Below are 25,315 nucleotides of genomic sequence, written 5' to 3'. Positions count from 1 at the left end.
TTTACCAAGTACCAGGACATTTTAGCCAAAAACCTGGTTGCCTCTGACAGGAGGCTAATACTTGTTTGCAAGTGGATCTTCCAGCAAGAAAATTGTATTAGTATAGAATAAGAACATAACATTTTAGAACATAAAATACAATGTAGCTCAGTGTTTTTATAATTGATTTTATACAGTCTTTTTTTGCTCATCTTTATCAATAATGTTGGTCTTGACTTTTACACACGCGCGCATATGTACACACTCACTCTTACCACTCCTTTCTCTCTCCCCCTCTGTCTCTGTCACCGTCTCTATCTCTCTGTTTCTCCGTGTAGCCGACATCGGGGATCTGTTGGAGGAGATGGTTGAGGAGATAATAGGTGCTCAGTCTGGTGCAGCTAAAGACTTCTTCCAGAGAGAGTTTGACTTCTTCGACAAAATCACCAACGTATCTGCAATCATTAAGTGAGACTAACACCCATCCTTATGTAGTCCACTGCTGTTAACCAGTTCAGTTTTTGGACATTGAAGTGTTGGTGTTTTTCAGGCCCACCCCAAAGGGAGACGAGAGGAAGAGGGCCTGTCTCAAGGCTCTGTCTGACATCAAAGTCCAGCCAGGTAACAACAGCTAGGACACATCCGTGGTACAACAGCCTTTCCTTAATTGTATTTGCTCAACTCCTGTGTCCTCTCTCTCTCTCCTCTATTTTAAATGTATTTATTTTTTATTCAAAAACAAAAACACCAAAAAACAGGTCAAAGGTAATTGAGGAGAGGGAACCTGGGTGATAAATGACCTTGTATGAAACGAGACTCCCTCTCCACCCGCGCGTCATCAAGCAAATGGCAAAATCAATGTGTGAAGTGATGAAAATCAAGTGAAGTTACTTGTGCAAGACATTTTATAGATAAAACAATAAATAGTATGTTGTCTTTAAACGTGTGCATGCTTTCAAAAGCTGGTTTCAAAGGGTGTCGTAGATTCTTTTCAACTCTTCCGCGAAGGGCTCAGGTAGGATACACATGACCGAGGGGAAGACACTTTCCCGTTCGCCTACTAACAAATTGACTTCTCCTTGACCTCTCAACCACTTATCGGTTTCCGGGTCACAGAGGACAGAGGGTGGAGGACGGACTTTTGCCCAAATGATGAAATACCTATGTCTGTGCGGGTGCGTGTTCGATTACAGTGAGGTGTATTGTAAATGTATGAATAGTTTTAACCAAGGTGTTTTGACCTCTCTAAGCAGTTGATTCCGATATCTGTGATTGTGCTACGTGGAAGCAGTAGTGTAAGGTATGTGTGTGTCTGACCGTTGTATGCCTGTCCTCCACTGGTGGCCATCCTCCAGGCTGCTATCTGCCCAGTAACCCAGAGGCCATCGTACTAGACATCGACTACAAGTCTGGAACACCCATGCAAAGGTACTGACGAATTGATTTTATTCATTCGATTGATTTAATTGATGATTTTTATGCCTGACAAAGACCTTCCAGTTGAAACGTTGCAATAAAGTATACAGGGGCATTCAATGGTATGTGGATATCTATTCCTTTCTATGGCTATTTCAAGAAAGGAAAATAAACCTATCTCACAGGATGTACAGCGCATTTGGAAAGTATTCTGACCCTTTGACTTTTTCCACATTTTGTTACGTTGCATCTTTATTTTAAAATGGATGAAATTGTTTTTCTACACACGATACCCCATAATGACAAAGCTAAAACAGGTTTTTAAACATAAATAACTGCAATATCACATTCACATAAATATTCAGACTCTTTACTCAGTACTTTGTTGAAGCACCTTTGGCAGCGATTAGTCTTCTTGGGTATGACGCTACAAGCTTGGCACACCTGTATTTGGGGAGTTTCTCCCATTCTGCTCTGCAGATCCTCTCAAGCTCTGTCAGGTTGGATGGGGAGCGTTGCTGCATAGCTATTTTCAGGTGTCTCCAGAGATGTTCGATCGGGTTTAAGTCCGGACGCTGGCTGGGCCACTCGAGAACATTCAGAGACTTGTCCTGAAGCCACTCCTGCGTTGTCTTGGCTGTATGCTTAGGGTCGTTGTCCTGTTGGAAGATTAACCTTTGCCCCATTCTGAGGTCCTGAGCGCTCTGGAGCAGGTTTTCATCAAGGATCTCTCTGTACTTTGCTCTGTTCATCTTTCCCTCGATTCCAACTAGTCTCCGAGTCCCTGCCACTGAAAAACATCCCCACAGCATGATGCTGCCACCACCCTGCTTCACCGTAGGGATGGTGCCAGGTTTCCTTCAGATCAGACCAGAGAATCTTGTTTCTCATGGTCTGAGAGTCCTTTAGGTGCCCTTTGGAAAACCTCCAAGCGGGCTGTCATGTGCTTTTTACTGAGGAGTTGCTTCCGTCTGGCCACTCTACCATAAAGGCCTGATTGTTGGAGTGCTGCAGAGATGGTTGTCCTTCTGGAAGGTTCTCCCATCTCCACAAAGGAACTCTGGAGCTCTGTCAGATTGACCATCGGGTACTTGGTCACCTCCCTCACCAAGGCCCTTCTCCCCCGATTGCTCAGTTTGGCTGGGCGGCCAGCACTAGAAAGAGTCTTGGCGTTTCCAAACTTCTTCCATTTAGAAACGATGGAGGCAGCTGTGTTCTTGGGGACCTTCAATACTGCAGACATTTTTTGGTACCCTTCCCCAGATCTGTGCCTCAACACAATCCTGTTTCGGAGTTCTACAGACAATTCCTTCGACCTCATGGCTAGGTTTTTGCACTGACATACACTGTCAACTGTGGGATCTTATATAGACAGGTGTGTGCCTTTCCAAATCTTGTCCAATCAATTGAATTTACCACAGCTGGACTCCAAGCAAGTTGCAGAAACATCTCAAGGATGATCAATCGAAACAGGATGCACCTGAGCTCAATTTTGAGTCTCATAGCAAAGGGCCTGAATACTTATGTAAATTAGCTAGTTTTTTATATTTTTAATACATTTCGTAAAACCTGTTTTCGCTTTGTCATTATGGGGTTTTCTGTGTAGATTGGTGAGGAAAATAATTAATTTAATCCATTTTAGAATAAGGCTGTAACGTAACAAAATGTGGAAAAATGGAAGGGGTTTGAATACTTTCTGAATGCACTGTATATCCGACTGCTGTCTCTGGTCTCCCCCAGTGCTGCCAAGGCCCCGTACCTAGCTAAGTTCAAGGTGAAGCGTTGTGGGGTCAGTGAGCTGGAGAAGGAGGGTCTGCGTTGTCAGTCAGACTCTCAGGACGGGGAGGACAGCGAAGAAGTAGCTCGCAGGATCGTCTGGCAAGCTGCCATCTTCAAAGTGGGCGACGACTGCAGACAGGTACGACACACACACACACCACACGCATATTTTACATACTCAGCACTTTATAAACAGCACAAAATGTCATCAGCATTTTCTGATAATTGTATTCTCTCCATACCTCATTTTCATTCCCTCCTCTCTCTTCCTCTCTCTTTGTCCCTCTAGGACATGCTGGCTCTCCAGATCATTGGTCTGTTTAAGAACATCTTCCAGCTGGTGGGACTGGACCTGTTTGTGTTTCCCTACAGAGTGGTTGCTACTGCCCCCGGGGTAAGAATACCCTCTACACCCCTTTTTGCAGGCCCACGGATCAATTTCGAAATTGCACCTGGTGTATTCCGCTATTCTAACTCCGAACAGTAAGTTGAGACCGTGACTTCTTTCTTTTTTTTTACCCTGTAGCTATCTCAACTTACTGTTCAGAGTTAGAATAGTGGAATACACCAGGTGCAATTTCAACATTTTGTCGTGCATCAGCATGTCAGCTAAGATTTTTTTTATTGGTAAGTTAGTCTAGGCCAGTTATATAAACAAGCATTTCGCTACACTCGCATTAACATCTGCTAACAATGTGTATGTGACCAATAAAATGTGAATTATTCTCTCTGCCCCATATCAACATTTTTCGATTTGCATGAAATGAGTTAGAAACTTGCTAAATCTTCTCTCTGACCCATGGCAAAATGAGTAGAATTGCATGAAATTAGTTGTACATTTGTCAAATCTTCTCTGCTAAAATGTGTAGAATCGCAGAAATCTGCTCTAAAACTTCAATTTTTACTTTCCGCTGTCAAGAGGGGGGACGCTAAAATGTTTTGCTCACAAGTTGGGGTGGTCTACACCCCAGCCCTTAGACCTTACCCGTTGTCTTGCTTCACAGCACAGAGTAACATCACAGTAATGGTTTCCTTGTATCTGTCTCGATGTCCAGTGTGGTGTGATCGAGTGTATCCCCGACTGTAAGTCCCGTGACCAGCTGGGCAGACAGACAGACTTTGGGATGTACGACTATTTCAGGAACCAGTACGGAGATGAGTCCACTCTGGCCTTTCAGAAGGTGAGATGACTGTCCCCCAACCCCTGAACCTTCATCCCTGACCTGACCCACTGTGGTATTTCTTTCACGGATTTGGACATATACTTACAGTGCCTTCAGAAGGTATTCACACGTCTTAACTTTTTCCACATTTTGTTGTTACAGCCTGAATTTAAAATGGATTACATTTAGATTTTGTTTTGTCACTGGCCTACCCACAATAGCCAATAATGTCAAAGTAGAATTCGTTTTGAGATTTTTACTAATTAATAAAAAATGAAAAGCTGAAATATCTTCAGTCAATAAGTTTTCAACCCCTTTGTTATGGCAAGCCTATATATGTTCAGGAGTAAACATTTCCTTAACAAATCACATAATAAGTTGCATGGATTCAATACACCCAGACACAGATACAGGCATCCTTCCTAACTAATTTGTCAGAGAGGAAGTAAACCACACAAGGATTTCACCATGAGGCCAATGGTGACTTTAAAACAGAGTTTGGCTGTGATAGGAGAAAACTAAGGATGGATCAACAACATTGTAGTTCCTCCACAATACTAACCTAAATGACAGTGACAAGAAAGAAGCCTGTACAGAATACAAATATTCCAAACAAGAATCCTGTTTGCAACAAGGCACTAAAGTAATACTGCAAAAGATTTTGTAAAGCAATTCACTTTTTATCTTGAATACAAAGTGTTGTGTTGTATTGGATTTGCTCCAAACATATTACTGAGTACCACTCTCCATATTTTCAAGCATAGTTTTGGCTGCATCATGTCATGAATATGCTTGTAATTGTTAAGAACTGGAGTTTTTCAGGATAAACAAAGAAACCGAATCCTAGAGGAAAACCTGTTTCGGTCTGCTTTCCTCCAGACACTGGGAGATCTTTCAGCAGGACAATAACCTAAAACACAAGGCCAAATCTACACTGGAATTGCTTACCATGAAGACAGTGAATGTTCCTGAGTGGTCGAGTTAGATTTTCAAGTAGATTTATGTTAAAACTATGGCAAGACCTGAAAATGGTTGTCTAGCATTGATAATGATCAACAACCAAGTTGACAGAGCATGAATATATTTTTTTTATAATAATGGGCAAATGTTGCACAATCCAGGTGTGGAAATCTCTTAGAGACTTTCCTAGAAAGACTCACAGCTGTAAATGAGATTTCTGTATTTAGTTTCAATACATTTGCTAAAATGTCTAAAAACATGTTTTCACTTTGTCTTTATGGGGTATTGTGTGTAGATGGGTGAGATAAATAATATTTAATTGATTTTGAATTCAGGCTGTAACCCAACAAAATGTGGAATAAGTCAAGGGGTATGAATACTCTCTGAAGGCACTGTATGTCTCTTGTCATTAAAATGGAACAGTTGCCTTTAATATACATCAACTCTTTTACCTCACCAACATTGTGCACAGAAGGCGCAACCTATTCTCTCTCTCCGTCGCCCACACATTCTAGGCGAGGTACAACTTCATCCGTAGTATGGCAGCCTACAGCCTGCTGCTCTTTCTGCTGCAAATCAAAGATAGACACAACGGGAACATCATGCTGGACAGCAAGGGACACCTCATCCACATAGGTACAAAATCATCCATAACATAGTCCGTATTGGTACACAATCAGTCATCCTTAACCTCATCCACACAATCATTCATTTAATATAGCAAGGGACACATTATTTATCTTTGGGACAATAAAGATATTCATTTAATTTACAGTGGGGTCTGATATGATGGACACCTTTTGATAAAGATGAGCAATAATTAATTAAAATACTGAGGTATATTGTAGGCAAAAAAGGGGGAAATTATATTATTTTATACTAATACAATTTCTCAGAGAAACAGAGAAAAAAATGTAATCAAAAAGGTAGGGGCCAAAATGATTGTACAAACAGAGTGAAGACTCAAACGGACGCCTGGTGAAAGCGCAGACCAATTTTATTCAACCCACTGCGTGCCTCAGCTGATCAACCAACCATTTATATGTCATGACGAGAGTAGGGTTACAACTTCTTGGAACTTCTTATGTGTTGCCCAACTGTTGCTCTGGTCAAACAGTCTGGTAGCAGTTCCTCTTTCTCCGGTCACTTCTCCATGATGTTTATCAGTGACATCCTGTTCACCTGTTACTCGACAGACCGGGGTCATATACTGTTTTCCTTTTCTCTCACAGTAAATTTCCATTCCCAAAGTTCCTATTCACTCTTCATTGACCCCTAACACCAATAGAATTTGAACATGTACATGTGACGTAATCAATAAGTTCTAATATCGTGACTGGAATAAGTATATTTCAAGTTAGAACCCTTAAAGATTCTTACAAATAAAGTAGTCAAACGTTTAATATTTGTTGGATGCATTTGCGGTTCGTTTTGGTTGTTTCTCTGGTTTATTTTGTGCCCAATAGAAATGAACGGTAAATCATGTATTGTGTCATTTTGGAGTCACTTTTATTGTAAATAAGAACATAATGTTTCTTAACATTTCTAAATTAATGTGGATGCTACTAAGATTATGGATAATCCTGAATGAATTGTGAATAATGAGTGAGAAAGGGTCACAGATCATACCCCCAAGACCTGCTAACCTCCCGTTATGGGTAATGGTGAGAGGGAAAGTAAATCATTTAGATTCCTATCTTTTTTAGGAAAAACTAATATTACTTGTTTAAACTAAATCTATTTCTCTGAGTAATTGTGTTAGTATAAAATACAATTTTCCAAATGTTTTTTTTTTTACATCCAATACAGCTCAGTATTTGAGTTATTTATTTTATACAGTCATTTACTGCTCATCTTTATCAAGGGTGTCAATCATTTTAGTCCCCCACTGTATAGGAGTTGTCTAACAAAAAAAATCTACTTTCAGACTTTGGCTTCATGTTTGAGAGTTCTCCTGGTGGTAACCTGGGCTGGGAGCCAGACATCAAGCTGACTGATGAGATGGTGATGATCATGGGAGGCAAGATGGAAGCCACTCCCTTCAAATGGTTCATGGAGATGTGTGTCAGGGGGTACCTGGCCGTCAGGTAAGAGTGGGTGTGTCTCAATCTTATTTGCATCTAAACTGTCGTTCTTTTGGGTTAATCAGATTTTTTTTCTCCTCTGCGTTAGGCCCTACATGGACGCGGTGGTGTCTCTGGTCACTTTGATGCTGGACACTGGACTACCATGCTTCAGAGGACAGACCATCAAACTGCTCAAGTCAGTACATCAATAAACCACAAGGGTGCATAGATTACATTTTTGCAAAGTCTCTTTTGACCATTTCTGAACATGTGTGTTTGGGTTCACAGGCAGCGGTTCAACCCCAGTATGAGTGAGAAGGAGGCGGCCGCTTACATCATCAAGGTCATCCAGAGCTGCTTCCTCAGCAGCAGGTAACACCAGAGGCCCTGTCCCTTTCCAGTCTCTAGTGCCTTCCCTCACTCTATGGCCCTGTCCCTTTCCAGTCTCTAGCGCCTTCCCTCACTCTATGGCCCTGTCCCTTTCCAGTCTCTAGCGCCTTCCCTCACTCTATGGCCCTGTCCCTTTCCAGTCTCTAGCGCCTTCCCTCACTCTATGGCCCTGTCCCTTTCCAGTCTCTACCGCCTTCCCTCACTCTATGGCCCTGTCCCTTTCCAGTCTCTAGCGCCTTCCCTCACTCTAGCCCTGCCCCATTCCAGTCTCTTGGTCCTTTCCTCACTCCTATAACCCCATCTCAATAACCAGAAATATCTATATACATGCTAACTGTCTATATACAAATCCTATACATGCTGGCTAACAGTCTATATACACACACGCTATACATGCTGTCTATATATACATGCTAACGAACTGTCTGTATACAAATGCTATACATGCTTATTTATACACGCTAACTAACTGTATACAGATGCTATACAGTGCATTTGGAAAGTATTCAGACCCCTTGACTTTTTCCACATTGTGTTTGTTACAATCATTATAAAATGGATTAAATAGTTTTTTCCCTCATCAATCTACACACAATACCTCAAAATGAAAAATCAAAAACAGGTTTTTTGCAATTTTTTCAAATATATCAAAAATAAACTGAAATATCACATTTACATAAGTATTCAGACCCTTTACTCAGTACTTTGTTGAAGCACCTTTGGCAGCGATTACAGCCTTGAGTCTTCTTGTGTATGACGCTACAAGCTTGGCACACCTATATTTGGGGAGTTTCTCCCATTCTTCTCTGCAGATCCTCTCAAGCTCTGTCAGGCTGGATGGGGAGCATCACTGCACAGCTATTTTCAGATCTATCCAGTGATGTTCGATCGGGTTCAAGTCTGGGCTCTGGCAGGCCCATTCAAGGATATTCAGAGACTTGTCCCGAAGCCGCTGTGTGCTTAGGGTCGTTGTCCTGTTGGAAGTTGAACCTTTGCCCCAGTCTGAGGTCCTGAGTGCTCTGGAGCAGGTTTTCATCAAGGATTTCTCTGTACTTTGCTCCGTTCATCTTTCCCTCGATCCTGACTAGACTCCCAGTCCCTGCCGCTGAAAAACATGCCTACAGCATGATGCTGCCATTACCATGCTTCACCGTAGGGATGGTGCCAGGTTTCCTCCAGATGTGAAGCTTGGCATTCAGGCCAAATAGTTCAATATTGGTTTCATCAGACCAGATAATCTTGTTTCTCATGGTCTGAGAGTCTTTAGGTGCCTTTTGTTTGGCAAACTCCAAGCGGGCTGTCATGGGCCTTTTACTGAGGAGTGGCTTCCGTCTGGCCACTCTACCATAAAGACCTGATTGATTGAGTGCTGCAGAGATGGTTGTCCTTCTGGAAGGTTATCCTATCTCCACAGAGGAACTCTGGAGCTCTGTCAGATTGACCATCGGGTTCTTGGTAACCTCCCTGACCAAGGCTCTTCTCCCCTGATTGCTCACTTTGGCTGGTCGGCCAGCTCTAGGAAGAGTCCTGGTGGTTCCAAACTTTTATCATTTCAGAATGATAAAGGCCACTGTGTTCTTGGGGACCTTGAATGCTGCAAACATTTTTTGGTTCCCTTACTGTACCTTGACACAATCCTATCTCGTGGCTCTACGGACAATTACTTTTGAGCTCATGGCTTGTTTTTTGCTCTTTTTGCACTGTCAACTGTGGGATCTTATATTGACAGGTGTGTGCCTTTCCAAATCATGTCCAATCAATTGAATTGACCACAGGTGGAACACCAATCAAGTTGTAGAAACATCTCAAGGATGACCAATCGAATCGCACCTGAACTCAATTTTGAGTCTCATAGCAAAGGGTCTGAATACTTATGTAAATAAGGTATTTCTGTTTTTTGATTTTAATAAGTTTTGATCAAAAAACATATTTTTTTTACTTTGTCATTATGGGGTATTCTGTGTCGATTGATGAGGAACATGTTCATTTAATCTATTTTAGAATAAGGCTGTAACAACAAAATGTGGAAAAAGTCTAGGAGTCTGAAAGCTTTTCCCGAATGCACTGTACATGCTTACTGTCTGTATACACACATATACAGTTGAAGTCGGAAGTTTACATTCACTTAGGTTGGAGTCATTAAAACTCGTTTTTCAGCCACTCCACAAATTTCTTGATAACAAACTATAGTTTTGGCAAGTCTGTTAGGACATCTACTTTGTGCATGACACAAGTAATTTTTCCAACTATTGTTTACAGACAGATTATTTCACTTATAATTCACTGTATCACAATTCCAGTGTGTCAGAAGTTTACATACACTAAGTTGACTGTGCCTTTAAACAGCTTGGAAAATTCCCGATAATGATGTCATGGCTTTAGAAGCTTCTGACAGGCTAATTGACATAATTTGAGTCAATTGGAGGTGTACCTGTGGATGTATTTCAGGACCTACCTTCAAACTCAGTGCCTCTTTGCTTGACATCACAAGTCTGGTTCATCCTTGGGAGCAATTTCCAAATGCCTGAAGGTACCACGTTCAGAAGTACAACAGTACACAAGTATAAACACCATGGGACCACACAGCCGTCATAATGCTCAGGAAGGAGACGCGTTCTGTCTCCTAGAGATGAACGTACTTTGGTGCGAAAAGTGCAAATCAATCCCAGAACAACAGCAAAGGACCTAGTGAACATGCTGGAGGAAACGGGTATCTATATCCACAGTAAAACGAGTCCTATATCGACATGACCTGTAAGGCCGTTCAGCAAGGATGAAGCCATTGCTCCAAAACCCCCACAAAAAAGCCAGACTACGGTTCGCAACTGCACATGGGGACAAAGATTGTACTTTTTGGAGAAATATCCTCTGGTCTGAACCAAAAATAGAACTGTTTGGCCATAATGACTATCGTTATGTTTGGAGGAAAAAGGGGAGGCTTGCAAGCTGAAGAACACCATCCCAACCGTGAAGCACGGGGGTGGCAGCATCATGTTGTGGGGGTGCTTTGCTGCAGGAGGGACTGGTGCCCTTCACAAAATAGATGGGATCATGGGTCAAGAAAAATATGTGGATATATTGGAGCAACATCTCAAGACATCAGTCAGGAAGTTAAAGCTTGGTTGCAAATGGGTCTTCCAAATGGACAATGACCCCAAGCATACTTCCAAAGTTGTGGCAAAATGGCTTAAGGACAACGAAGTCAAGGTATTGGAGTGGCCATCACAAAGCCCTGACCTCAATACTATAGAAAATTTGTGGGCAGAACTGAAACAGCGTGTGCGAGCAAGGAGGCCTATAAACCTGACTCTGTTACACCAGCTCTGTCAGGAGAAATGGGCCAAAATTCACCCAACTTATTGTAGTAAGCTTATGGAAGGCTACCTGAAACATTTGACCCAAGTTAAACATTTTAAAGGCAATGCTACCAAATACTAATTGAGTGTATGTAAACTTCTGACCCACTGGGAATGTGATGAAATAAGTAAAATATGAAATAAATCATTCTCTCTACTATTATTCTGACATTACCCATTAAAATAAAGTGGTGATCCTAACGGACCTAAGACAGGGAATTTGTACTGGAATTAAATGTCAGGAATTGTGAAAAACAACATACACATGCTAACTGTCTGTGTTCTCTGTCTTTATTCAGGAGCAAGACCTACGATATGCTGCAGTATTACCAGAACCAGATCCCATACTAAAGACCTGCTGCAGTATTATCACATACTTGGACCTGTCTGATATGAGTCCCTATTCCCTATATATGCAGTAACCTCTGCTTTTTATCCTGTTTGCAAGGTCAGAGGTTGTCCTGTACAAAGTAATTCTCTTCAGCTAGCTAGCATCAAGCATCTTGTGCACTTTATACATCATTGTATTTCACCCACCTGATTGGACCCTGATCAAGAGTTGTTACACCAGACTGGAGAATTCACACTAACCTATCAATCAACTAACCAACCAACCAGTCGATTCCTGCGAAAGGCAATCACACAACCGGTTACTGAACTCCAATACAATCAGAAAATCTCACGGTCATAATACATATCAATCATATACTAATGCTGTGTGTGTGTGCGGGTGTCTTTAGTAGTCAAAAGCGATAAGAGTAGATCTTCTCTCGGGGGACATTTCTAATGGTGGCGCTAGTGACTATATCTGTCTTGAATAAATAACATTGTGTGTGTGTGTGTGGACTTGTTTAACTATTCTTGTGGGGACCAGTTTTCCCCACAAGCATAGTAGTCCCCACAAGAATAGTAATCAAACAAATATTTGACAAACTGGGGACATTTTGTTAGTCCCCACAAGGTCTAATGCTATTTCTAGGGGGGTTAGGAGCTAGGGTTAGTTTTAGGGTTAAGGTTAGGTTTTTGGGTTAAGAGTAGGGGTTAGGGAAAATAGGATTTTGAATGGGACTGAATTGTGTCCCCACAAGGTTAGCTGTACCACACTGTGTGTGTGTGTGTGTGCGTGTATCAGCTCCAAGGTGGTTGGGTCCAGTCTAGGATAAACCAATGTTGTTTGTTTACCTACTAACCTACTAACTCTGCATGTCTTAAGACCAGACCTTTACTAGTATTAACATCTTACATGGATTTAGTTAGCTGTCTTAAACGTGTGTGTGATTTCTATTTGGAGACATTCCTCTTTCTGTACAAAAAGATTTTCACCTTTGACCCTCTACTTGAATCTCCAGGATTTGGGTTTAGTATTATGATGATGGTAGCGATGATAATGATAACTATGTAGACCCAAAAAGCCATTTCTCTAATCCTTGGCACAAACAGAAGTGTAATTACATAACTACTCCTCTCTGACGTTATGCAAGATGTTACCGTCTTAATGTGTGTCAACATATGAGATTGTGGTCATTATCCCATTCAAAAACCCTGCTGTCGTGCTGTACTAAATGTTCTGTCTTTATGAAGATGTTTTACTTGATAGTCTTGTAAAGATAATGAATCTTACATCCGTTTATCATTTTAGATTAGAATGGTATGTATTATATTTGTTCTGAATGGTTCTATATGTTATAATTAACTTAAGGGTATTTTACTTGGATGTATAAGATGAAATAACCTATGTATGTATTACAGATTTGTAATATGAAGGAAATTAGAGGGCTGTATGTTTGTAATAACTAACAAGACATGCATTTCAGACCAATAAGAGCTGTTACATTATTAACCCCTAGTTGTACAAGCCTGAGTCCATTGCTGTAGTCTTTTAATTGGACTATTGTCGTTTGATTTAATGTCTGTTTTCTACTGTCCTCTGTCAGCCACTGTCTGCACCTTTTTGTGGTTTCAGGTCTAAGTTCTACCATATCAATCTCTCTCTCTGTGTGTGTGTGCACGTTTCTAGAATCTTAGTAGAGAGCACATTACACCCCCCCCCTCCCCAATGTATAATTGTGATCGAGTGCTGAAACATAAACCCCAGTTGCAGCTACAAACACTTGATGTCTGTGTCATTTGATCTACTTCAGCGGTTTTGAAACGTTATCATTAAGACCTGGGTATGGGATTATCCTTGCCAGAACAGGTGCTACTCTACTGCACTTAAACATTTTGCACTTGTCCAAAACCGCTGTCCAAAAGAGAAACAACGATGAGGATTTTCAGGCAGCGACTCCTCTGTTTCCATCCCCTGCCAACTGGCTTATGTAAAACCTTTTTTAATTGATGACTTCAAACATCATTTTGTGGTGAGCTGGGCTGAAGGGGGGGGAAAAAGCCCAGTAGTATTTAAAATAGGTCCTCAGATGCTCCAGTGCTTACCTTTTTAGACTATTGGTTACCAAGGCCTACCGTGCCTTCCTGCCCCATGCGGCTCTAAATCAGACCTTTCTGCCCCACGTGCTGATCTGTGTGGGGGTAAGGTGGGTGAATTAGATTAAACGGCATGTAGTCTCGAAGAATCAGTTGGTTGATCTCAGATCCACCAGATTACTGCCTGCCACAAGCATCTTAGGTGGCCAGTAATAAACTAAAACTAAGAGCATTGTATGTGGTACAAATCATTCCCTAAATTCTAGACCTCAGCTGAATCTGGTAATGAATGGTGTGGCTGTTGAACAAGTTGAGGAGACTAAATTACTTGGTGTTACCTTAGATTGTAAACCGTCATGGTCAAGACCTATAGATTCAATGGTTGTAAAGATGGGGAGAGGTCTGTCTAATAAAGAGATGCTCTGCTTTTTTGACACCACACTCCACAAATCAAGTCCTGCAGGCTGTAGTTCTATCTGATCTTGATTATTGTCCAGTCATAAGGTCAAGTGCTGCAAAGAAAGACCTAGTTAAGCTGCAGCTGGCCCAGAACAGTCTCTCTTGGCTAAGAGTTGAGGAAAGACTGACTGTGTCACTTCTTGGAAATTCCAAATTGTTTGCATAGTCAACTTACACCAGACATGCCACCAGGGGTCTTTTCATAGTCCCCAGGTCCAGAACAAATTCAAGGAAACGTACAGTATTATACAAAGCAGTGAGTGCATGGAACTCCCATCTTTATATAGCACAAGTGAACAGAAAGCCTAGATTAAAAAACAAAGCAAGTCTTTCCCCCATGTGACCTACTTGTGTGTATGTACTGACATGTATGTAACTGATAGATGCACATACACACACACTACACGTTAATCTTTTTATTATAAAGTATTTTGTCCGTAATGTATTTTTCGTTGGACCCCAGTAAGACTAGCTGACGCCATTGGTGTCGACTAATGGGGATCCTAATAAATCAAATCTTCGACCTGAGAGAGGGCAAGGCTAATGACCAATTAACCCGCTTGGTTCTTTATCTCCCGGGATAATAGGCTCTTGTTATGACAGACCTCAACCCAGGACCGGCGTTATGGGCAGGCCTTAGGGGCCATGGCCCGCCCTGACATTTACTCATTCAAATAAAATATCGAAATACAGATACTTTATTTGGAGGAGACTCGTGCCGACCAAAATACACATCAATCTCAGATAAAGCATCTGAACGAGCGAAACAACGCCCATCTGTCTCAGTGTGTGTACATGGGCTACATATAGTAAAACAGAGGGGTGCTGTTTCGCTTGCTCGGATGCTTTCTTTGGGAGATAGTTTAAGCCACTTGCTATACAGAGATGTGGTGCTGCTGTCCTGCGGAGGAATGGTGCAGAATATCACGGAGCTGGTAAAAATATAGATGGCAAATGTAATGAATGATTTAATTGCAACTAAAATTCCATGAAAACGATAGAATGCTAAAGTCATTAAATATGTAAGCTATAGCAGCCTATACATATGTAAATAGTGGTTTCTTCCCTTTCCCTCTCTGGCGGTGGTGGGAATAACTAAAGGCGTGTTCTGAGTACCGTCTGTTGGACGCTTGACCACTTCAAGCAGGACAAATCCGATGAAACAAGAAACGCCAAAGACAGACAATTCTACCAGGAGTTTCTAAAACGGCTGTTCTCCAAACAGTTCGTTATGGACTTGGGGTTGGGACTCGTGACCCGCCCTTCTGTACACCTCTATTACGTATGCAAATAAACTGATCCACCGCATGAACCTTATCGTCACACCAATGAAATGTAGGATCCAAATTCACCGCCTGTCTGCCAAATAACACGGACCCCCTATTGCGCAGTGGAATCCGGAACGATATGTCAAGTTGCTGTCCAGTGCCATAATTCAAAGGGCGCTCAAATCGCTTAAAATAACCCTCACCATTCTGTTTTCTACGCCTAATAGTTCTACTAATCACTTATTATTATTACAAATATAAGAGTATCACTTCTCACAATGGTGTTGGTTTAGTAAAGTTAGATCAAAGCTGAATTATATATATTTTACATAAAATAACTGAATATAATAGCATATGCTGTAGCATGGTAATCCTAAAATATGTTACACCAAAACCACATCCTCGGTCATTTCTTATCTGAAGCTCAATAGCAAAAAAAAAAGACAAAACTCAACAGCGCTCGACACTAGGCAGGATATATGCTTTCACATATCCTGCCTATGTGGTTTTGGTGCCAGAGAGAGAGAAGGGGAAGAAACCACTATTTACCTATGTATAGGCGGCTATAGCTTACATATTTAGTTACTTTATCATTCTATCGTTTTCATGGAATTTTAGTTGCAATTCAATCATTCATTACATTTCCCATCAATATTTAATAGATAGTTTAAGCCACTTGCTATACAGAGATGTAGTGCTGCTGTCCTGCGGAGGAATGGTGCAGAATATCACCGAGCTGGTAAAAAAAAAAAAACGGAGAAAAAAAACGGAGCTGGTAAAAATATTGAAGAAAAGCTAATGGTTTGTTAACACCATTTGCTTTAATTCGGTCACGAAACAGTAATTCAAGCAGATCTAAATGTATATTCCCATTAAACTGATTGAGATCAAATTTCTGGCATGCAGTTTGGACATTGCACCTCTAAAACGTGAGGAATTGTCATTTACAATTGACTGGGATGATGGCCTATTTTGAAATGAGGTATTTAACCTTGGTGTTTGGGGGTATTAAAAATATAACATAGTTTTGAGACATATGTGTGAGCATAGGCAGACAATGGCAATAGGAGGAAATATGTTATGCATAGGCCTATTCTAGAATGATATTCGATAGTCTGTCAGTACAAACGTTGAGAAATGACATAATTTTTCTATACTTTTTTACATTGTGCTCTCTGACCTAAAAAAAAATAACACTACACCACTGGAATCTAGTAAAGTTTGGTGGGTGCACAGTGCACAGTTCGGATGTTGGTATTATTTTGTTTGGAGGAACATGGGAAGGTAACATAATAATTTTTGTTTGACAATCCAATGAGAACATGACTGGCTGGGTTCTTTGTTACAGTTAAATTATGTCTTTACTCACAACATTTTTTTTTTTAAATGGTGCACTTGCACAATTCCGTGAATAAAACGTGCCCCACACCCCCATGGAAATGCCCACCCAACTGATTTGTTCTGACACTGACCCTGCCTCAACCCTTTAAACATGGCAAAGCTTGGCTCAGTGTCCCTATTCCCGAAACATCCCACTGGGCACAGATATCAATTCAATTTCTATTCCACAATGGTTCAACATAATCTCATTGGTGGAAACAGCATTGATTCAACCAGTGTGTGCTCAGTGGGATTGTTCTAGGCATTCTTTAAATCTGAGGTGTTACTGTATAAATGAACATGCACAATGTAATCATGTAGGTCAAAGTGTGTAAAATAGGCAAGTTAAAAGCACTGAATGTGTGTCCCTTATCTTACCGACAGACAAAGCGCTATGAATGGACCAGTGGCTCACAAATCAGGGCCTTGATGAGCTCAGAAACTGGAACAAGGTACGATGTGTAATGAAAAGCGTTTTATGGGGGGAAGAAATGTTCTTTGGGACCATCAGGCAACGCCCTAAAACGTCTTTAGGAGTGTCCCCGGAACAAGCCGGGGACCTAGACAAAAACTTACAGGGGACCATGACATGACCCTGTTTTCAACATCCTAGGAGACATGGAATGTTCTTGCAATGTTCCCATGAAAGGTGTCTAGAACATGAATATCTTATATTCTGAGAACATGGCAACCATGATTACAGCCCCCCCTCACCTCTCTGATTCAGGAGACACATTTTGGTTGAATGCATTCAGTTGTGCAACTGACTAGGTATCCCCTTTCCCTTTCCATAAAACTGGACACTCAAACACCAGGGGAACATTACGGGTAACATCACAAAAATGTTCTCTCTCCCTAGAATTGTTAGCTGGGATGGGTGGTCTAGAGGCTTGGTATGAACAGCCAACAAAGTAGACATACACACACATGTCCTGTAAATCAGGTGTGCTAGTTCTAGACTAAATCCATCACGTGGAATGGCTGGGGGGTACTCAAGTAGAGGTTAAGACTCCCAGTCTTCCGGATAGGGATTAAATTAAACCTCTCAGTATGAGATCAGTGGGTTGGGTCCAGGGCACTGAAGGCAGGGCCTCCTGTTCTACCTCTAAACCTATACTCTCTCTACCAGTCAGCTTATCAGAGAAGATTACTTCCCGCTGGGCACACCACGTAATTTCAACGTGGATAGTTGGATAACGTTTGGTTGAGACGTTGGTCAATAAGATTACCACCTATATTGGTTAAATTTACAATTTGTTATCACGATGCTTTCAAATATCTAAAACAGGGGTTCCCAAACTTTTTCGGCCCGCGAACCCATTTTGATGTAAAAAGAAATGTGCGATCACAAAAAAAAAAAAAAAGTGGTGTACTCAACAGCCAATGTTGACTTTTTTAAATTGGTGCTCTGAGGGTCTATCACAAATCAGTCTGACAGTACTTTGACCCGTATTTCAAGCTGAAGGAAGTATGGTTTGTATTACTTAAATTGACTGAAAGACATTGGGAAGTTCAGAAGATCATCATGCAATAATTTTGTTTGTTTTCCCAGTCTAATGTACATTCAATTGGTGAGAGAGACTCAAATATCACATTCCTTTGTACATATCCACTGTATACATGAATTGCAGCAAAGTTGGTTCCTGTTTCAGTCACGTCTTTGGAAGCCTCTGCCCAAATCCCCAACAACCCGGATGTTCTGGTTTTCAGGGGAAATGGAAAGAGAGCCTGTGACACGACTTCCGCTTTTGGACGTTAACAAAGGCGTCATCTTTTTTATTCAAGTCAAGACTAGTATGTAGAGGATCTAGTTTCAGGTGGTTATTTTACTCTGGCAACATTAGGTTAAGTCTCTGCTCACGTTCAGGTGGGTCAAACAAAAACACACAACTGACAGGCGATGGCTGCAGGGTGAAGTTGGTGACGAGCAACTGACAGGGCCTCCCACAGTGCAGGCGATGGCTGCAGGGTGAAGTTGGTGACGAGCAACTGACAGAGCCTCCCACAGTGCAGGCGATGGCTGCAGGGTGAAGTTGGTGACGAGCAACTGACAGAGCCTCCCACAGTGCAGGCGATGGCTGCAGGGTGAAGTTGGTGACGAGTAACTGCAGAAACTTGCAGTCGACTGTAGTCAAAACGATGTGACCTTTGATCACAATGTAGGCGCTAGTCAGACAATTTTTATCCTCATAATGCAACACACTTTGAAAGGTTGTGACTAACAATGGTCACTGACTTGACAAAAGTGATCCACTCGAACACGCTCAAGATCTCCACAGATCTGCAATGACCCATGCATTCTGTCTTGAACACAGCATGCTTTACATGACTACACAGGAAGACATTTATAGTTTTAGGAACTTCAAAATGTGGCCATGGATGGGTTTCTCATTTTAATGTTGAATGTTACATGAGTTTGTAAGATAGCCTTAACTTTTGTAATATAGTAAACAGCCTAAAGTTATGTTAATTTGTGTTTGGTTGACAACGCAAACAAATATCAACATTTTGTTTCAAATATGTTTATTGTAAAGCAATGGTATTCATGTATACAGTTGGACAGTATGTTTTGAGAGTTTCTTTAAATATTAACATTTAAAGGAGATGTACAGTATCTACTGCTTGGATAGTTAAATCTGAGACACTGGCTTAATCCCATTCTTTAAAGGCCCAGTACAGTCAAAAACTAGATTTTTGCGTGTTTTATATATATATATTCACACTATGAGGTTGGCCCTTTAACTTTTATTTTTGGTTGGGTTGGAGACATGAATCCAACATACTGTATAATTTGTCAACTTGTCGACAAGTTAATAGGCTATTTATTGTATTTCGAAAGTGATATTGAATTGTATTTGGTTGTCAACACAAACCAAATGTCAACATTTGAAGGAGATTTATCTTCTGCTTGGATAGTTCCATCTGTGCCATTGACTTAGTCTGGCTTTAATTCTAGTTTGTCTACCAATTAATAATTGATCTCAACCTCAACCAAAAAAAAATCTAAGTTAAAGAATAGGACTAAATCAAATCAAAACAAATGTTAGATAAAGTTTGATTTGATCCTATACTTTAACTTAGATTTTTGGTTGTGGTGGAGATGTGAATTCAAAATGTCAACTATTAATGTGTAGACAAACTGGAATTAAAGCCAGTGGCACAGTTGGAACTATCAAGGATAGAGCGCGATGAGCAGAGTAAAGCCCCCTCAGCCAAACCCTCCCCTAACCCGGACGACGCCCTATGGGACTCCCAGCCACAGCTGGTAATGACATAGCCTGGGATCGAACCCAAGGCTGTAGTGACGAAGCAACACTACGATGCATTGCCTTAGACTGCTGCGGGAGGCACTCAACTGCGGGAGGCACTCAACATATAATTTTCATATCAGATATATCAACTGAAATAGACTATTCACCAACCGCTCAGTTGCCCAAGGTTAATTCTGGCTAGATCTAAAGTTACAGGTGGAATTAGCAAAATTAGGCCTACCAATTCAAAGTCAGCCTACTTCTCGATACACAACAGAGAGGAAGACATAGCTAAACTGTTGTTTTTCTATTAAACTCAATACTGCTATTGTTTTTAATTTCATAAAGCATCTTGTGTTTCTTAACCAGGCAAAGGGTAGCTAAGGGACAGATCAAAATGTACTGGGGGGAGGTACTGGTTCAACTCAAGGTGCCTTGGGAGTGTGCAAAGCTGCCAAGAGTGTGCAAAACTGTCATCAAGGCAAACTACTTTGAAGTAGTTTGGAAGAATCTCAAATACAAAATATATTTTGATTTGTTTAACACTTCTTTGGTTACTACATGATTCCATATGTGTTATATCAGAGTTTTGATGTCCTCACTATTATTCTACAATGTAGAACATTGTAAAAATAAAGAAAAACCCTGGAATGAGTAGGTATGTCCAAACTTTTGACTGGTACTGTATGTGTTATAGCTTTACACCCCTGCTATATTGTGGATAAAGAGTTACCTGTCTAACAGAACACAGAGGGTGTTCTTTAATGGAAGCCTCTCCAACAAAATCCAGGTAGAATCAGGAATTCCCTAGGGCAGCTGTCTAGGCCTCTTACATTTTTCAATCTTTACTAACAATATTCCACTGGCTTTAAGTAAAGCCAGTGTATCTATGTATGCAGATGACTCAACACTACACACGTCAGTTACCACAGCGACTGAAATGACAGCAACACTTAACAAAGAGCTGCAGTTAGTTTCAGAATGGATGGCAAGGAATAAATTAGTCCTAAATATTAAAAAAACTAAAAGCATGGTATTTGGGACAAATCTTTCAATAAACTCAACTAAATCTTGTAATAAATAATGTGGAAATTGAGCAAGTTGAGGAGACTAAACTGCTTGGAGTAGCCCTGGATTGTAAACTGTCATGGTCAAAACATATTGATACAGCAGTAGTGAGGATGGGGAAAGGTCTTTCTATAATTAAGCGCTGCCCTGCATTCTTAACAGCACAATCAACAAGGCAGGTCCTACAGGCCCAAGTTTTGTCGCACCTGGTCTACTGTTCAGTCGTTTAGTCAGGTGCCACAAAGAGGGACTTAGGAAAATCGCAATTGGCTCAGAACAGAGCAGCACGACTTGCCCTTGGATGTACACGGAGAGCTAACATTAATAATATGCATGTCAATCTCTCCTGGCTCAAAGTGGAGGAGTGATTGACTTCATCACTACCTGTATTTGTGAGAGGTTGACAGGTTCAACATTGACATGTTGAATGCACCAAGCTGTCTGTTTGAACCACTGGCACACAGCTCGGACACCATACATACCCCACAAGACATGCCACTAGAGGTCTCTTCACAGTCCCAAAGTCCAGGACAAACTGTGGGAGGTGCACAATTGTCTTGTCTTGTTTTAGTCAACTGAAATGGAAACTAATTTTCGTTTAGTTATGTATTTTCTGGGTCTATTTACTCACTTATAGTCCAGTCAATTGCCACTGAAAAATGACGAATATTTTAGCCACAATTTTTGTTGACGAAATAAACAGTGGCCCGATTTCGTCTTTGCTTTGGTCACTAAGAGCCCTGTTGGTTTGACAGTTAAGCTTGTTTCTGAGCTACTTAAAGTAAGGCGTTTAAGGATCTTATGTAAAAGTAATGACCGCTCACTCTATAGTCGTGGGCACAAAGACATGTGTGTGTTGTGTTGGGGAGGGGGGTCTCCGAACATCACAGCTGGCCCTGGGGACTTAAAGGACCTCTGCCACACACCCCCCCCCCCCTCAGTACCCAGGCCCACCACTAAAGGACAAAGGGGGTTGGTCGAGTCGGGCATCTGGGGTTAGGGTGGATGGAAGCCTCAGAAGGCAACAAAAGGATGGAGACAGAAACAGAAGGATGGAGAGAGCAGTGGACGAAAACTCATAGCATCTGCTGCTTTCTTGCTCTGTATGCTAATGGTTTGTGGATGATATGTAGACAAAGTCATGCCCATTGTCAACTAGATGTGATTGTTTGATTGCCTACGGGCTTAGCTAGGATCACATCCCATCTCTAGAACACACATAAAAAAATGAACAATGAGCTCTGTTATTTAATCGGCCTTAATCGTGGTGACCTGATGAGATGACTGGCAGAGAGAGATTAGACTTTGTCGACAGGAGTAGACAATCAAAACACGCATTGGGATCTGACTGTGATTAGATTTTCTTGACCAACTTCAGAGTTAGTCAAAGACACATCTTGTAAGGACATCCTTGAAGTGTAAACGAGTCCAGACAACGATGCGTATGAATTTGACCAACGTCATGTTTGTCCAGCCCTCTCAAAAAAAATGACACTGGCCAGTTGAATTAGAAACCAAGTGCCTACTTGCACTGTGGTCAGTTGCCAAAGCCCAATACCGTGTCCAGCTCTTAATAAAATTGGCATTTATAGAAATAAATATATTTATGAAGAAATATCATCCCGAATGAGAGAAAATGGGTTCTCCGGTTCCCACGTCCGATGCCAGCTCAAAATCGAATATTTGGAAACATTGCAGGCTATAGAAAGGCCAAGGACTGCAATAGCAGAATTTAGACTGAACTACAAATGTACTGGGGATGCATGGGATGGACTGCAGTGTATGGCAAATTATAATGTGCTGCAACCTGGTGTCAGAGCATGTCGTATTATTTTGTACGTAAAATCAGAAACAACATTTAGTATAATATGTTTCATATAGTATGTATTAGTTTGTGGATGTCCATCGCCCATTTGGTAGTTAATGTTACGAATTACAATTCATATTATATGTTACATATTTGAAAAACTTACTATATGTTACGAATTAGCAAAATGTACAATATGTTACCAATTTGCTAAACTTATATGTTATGATTTCTTGCTAGGTAGCTAACGTTAGCTAGCTGGCGAATGTCAGGTAAGCTAGGGGTTAGGGTAAGGGTTAGCTAACATGCTAAGTTGTTGCAAAGTAGATACAAAGTTGTAGTAGTAGTTGAAAAGTTGCTAATTAGCTCAAATGCTAAAGTTGTCTTTGATGAGATTTGAACTCATTACCTTTGGGCTGCTAGATGTTCACGTTATATGTCCACCCCTCCAACCCGACCAACCACCCACCCTATTTTCATTTTTTGCCTTAAGTAACCATCTGTCTTATGTAGCCATACCAAACTTAACATATCACATTAAAAGAGTGTCTGGATTTACATTTACTATGTTGCGTCTACTCTATGAGACCAATCTGTAAAACTAGACTACTTGCAGATGTACCATTAACCATTTGTTTAGGCTACACCTTGTTCAGTCATAATAGATATAGCCTATGTAGCTAATGAGGTAACAACCTGGGGAAAAACAAAGAAAAATAAATCAATTATAAAAATTAAAAAAATACAACCTGGGGCGGGTTCAGCAGGACACAACGTTTTGGAACGTTCAGATAGAAATATGCTAGGTAGAACAAACATGCCTCTCTGACATGTTGAATAAGGAACATCTGCTCTATTCATGGTATTTCCATCTGCAACGTTCAGAACATTTTGCAACTGAACATGGCACTGGTAACATTACCAGTAGTCTATATGGCACAGAAAGAAAGAAAAAGGGATAGCAAACAATTTATTGACTAAATTTCTCTTGCCACTACACTATATCTGACTATGTAAATCCTTTTATTTTAAGTTAATGGAAACCCAGTGACTCAGGCTTGAGCACTTTGACCAGGACTCGAGCACTGGGACTCTGGGACATTGGTGACTCTGCCTTGGACTCGAGCACAGTGGACTTGGGACTCGATTCGGACTCAAGGTTTAGTAACTAGACGACATCACTGGACAAAACAGTCATTAGCCCCTGTTCTGCTTTTGGACACAAATGTGACTGTGGAACAGTGATAACAATGGCAAGGACGCGACCTAGTGATGGAGGTGCAACCCATACTACTTACCAATACTTTGCGGCACCATCTAATGATTGTGCTACTCTCGCTCTTTCTGCACTTTTGTGTGTATTGTGCAATATCTATGTATGCTGATAAGGAATTTACATGGCCAGATTACATTTATATATTCTTATATATGTTTGTCATAGTTCTGCTGTTGGGAAGAAATGAGGAGGTTATGCAGAAAAATGTGTTGGTAGGACAAGGTTATGTATGTTTGGAAGTCAGTGATTTATGTTTACTAAAGGTTAATGAAGCAATACAAATGTGATGTGACGAAAATAAGACTAAAATAAAAGGGCATTTAGTGGACTAAAATGGCCCACTGTTTGTGTCATTTTGACAATAACTAAACTAAATCATAATTCAAATAACAAAAATGTGACTAAGACTTCATATTTTAGTCAAAATTACTAAGAATAGACTAAATCAACAACAACAAAAAATGAGTGCCAAAATGAACACTGGCTCGGGCAGGCCTTAACTGCTCATTTCTGGAATCAGCAACACCAGTCCACCTTCAACCTGCCCCTCCAAAATGCAAATCCCTTCAGGTCCACCCTCAGATTGAAACGCATCTAATTATGTATCCCTGCCTGCTGCCATATTTGGGCGCGGTGGCCATGAAAGGAGGACATAGGGAGGGAGGAGGGAGGGGGTTGAATAAAAATGCAGTCTATTGTGTTGGACCTTGACCCCTTTAAGGGTCAACTGGCATGTGACACCAGGAGGGGAGGGGCTTTACATGGGCCTCACATTATCAACCGCTCCGCTCCCCCAGGGGCTAGCGTGTGTGTTTAAGTGTGTTGGGGGAGTAAGTGGGGTGTACAGGTTACCACATACACAGACAAACACAGGCAGGCTATGACCAAAAGGACTGCTGTACTTCCCACTGAAAATGTCTAATGAAGCTTTGGAGTGTACAACTATCTTCAGACCAATTCTCACCGTTGTGATAACTGAACTAGGAAGGGGGGGGGGGGGGGGCAGAGAGAGAGACAGAAGGAGTCAGTCTGTTGAAGGATTGAAGGAAAGCCTATTTGACTTGGGCACAATAGACCGTCCTACAGATGGTAGACGTTGCCCCATGCCCCTCCCCACACACGACTCTTCAACCATGCCCAAGTGGAACAGCCCCCCCCTCCCGAGTCTGAACCCATCCCCTCCCCCTCTCTTTCCTCACCCCCATAATATCCACCAGTGACCAGTGAACCCCCCCGACACACCACACAAAAAAACAAAAGAATCATTCAGTTC

General features: G+C 41.3%; 1 protein-coding gene across 4 annotated transcripts in view; it reads left to right on the top strand.

Moving 5' to 3' along the window:
- Positions 1-13,225, top strand: part of LOC110522943 (phosphatidylinositol 4-kinase alpha) — a 43,345-nt gene extending 30,120 nt beyond the window's left edge. For all 4 annotated transcript variants that reach the window (XM_090234841.1, XM_090234839.1, XM_090234840.1 and 1 more), the window contains exons 41-51: positions 318-447; positions 530-600; positions 1,335-1,407; positions 3,136-3,313; positions 3,464-3,568; positions 4,230-4,355; positions 5,813-5,933; positions 7,225-7,384; positions 7,470-7,559; positions 7,652-7,735; positions 11,409-13,225. In XM_090234841.1, the coding sequence (XP_090090967.1) occupies positions 318-447; positions 530-600; positions 1,335-1,407; positions 3,136-3,313; positions 3,464-3,568; positions 4,230-4,355; positions 5,813-5,933; positions 7,225-7,384; positions 7,470-7,559; positions 7,652-7,735; positions 11,409-11,460 (1,190 nt within the window). In that variant the 3' untranslated portion in view covers positions 11,461-13,225. The remainder of the gene's footprint in view (positions 1-317; positions 448-529; positions 601-1,334; positions 1,408-3,135; positions 3,314-3,463; positions 3,569-4,229; positions 4,356-5,812; positions 5,934-7,224; positions 7,385-7,469; positions 7,560-7,651; positions 7,736-11,408) is intronic.
- Positions 13,226-25,315: the final 12,090 nt, after the last annotated feature.

This window comes from Oncorhynchus mykiss, chromosome 5, assembly GCF_057628025.1.
Source record: "Oncorhynchus mykiss isolate SJ-2025 chromosome 5, ASM5762802v1, whole genome shotgun sequence".
NCBI lineage: Eukaryota > Metazoa > Chordata > Actinopteri > Salmoniformes > Salmonidae > Oncorhynchus > Oncorhynchus mykiss.
Note: the sequence above shows the minus strand (reverse complement) of the source record. Positions and strands in the feature narration are given on the sequence as shown.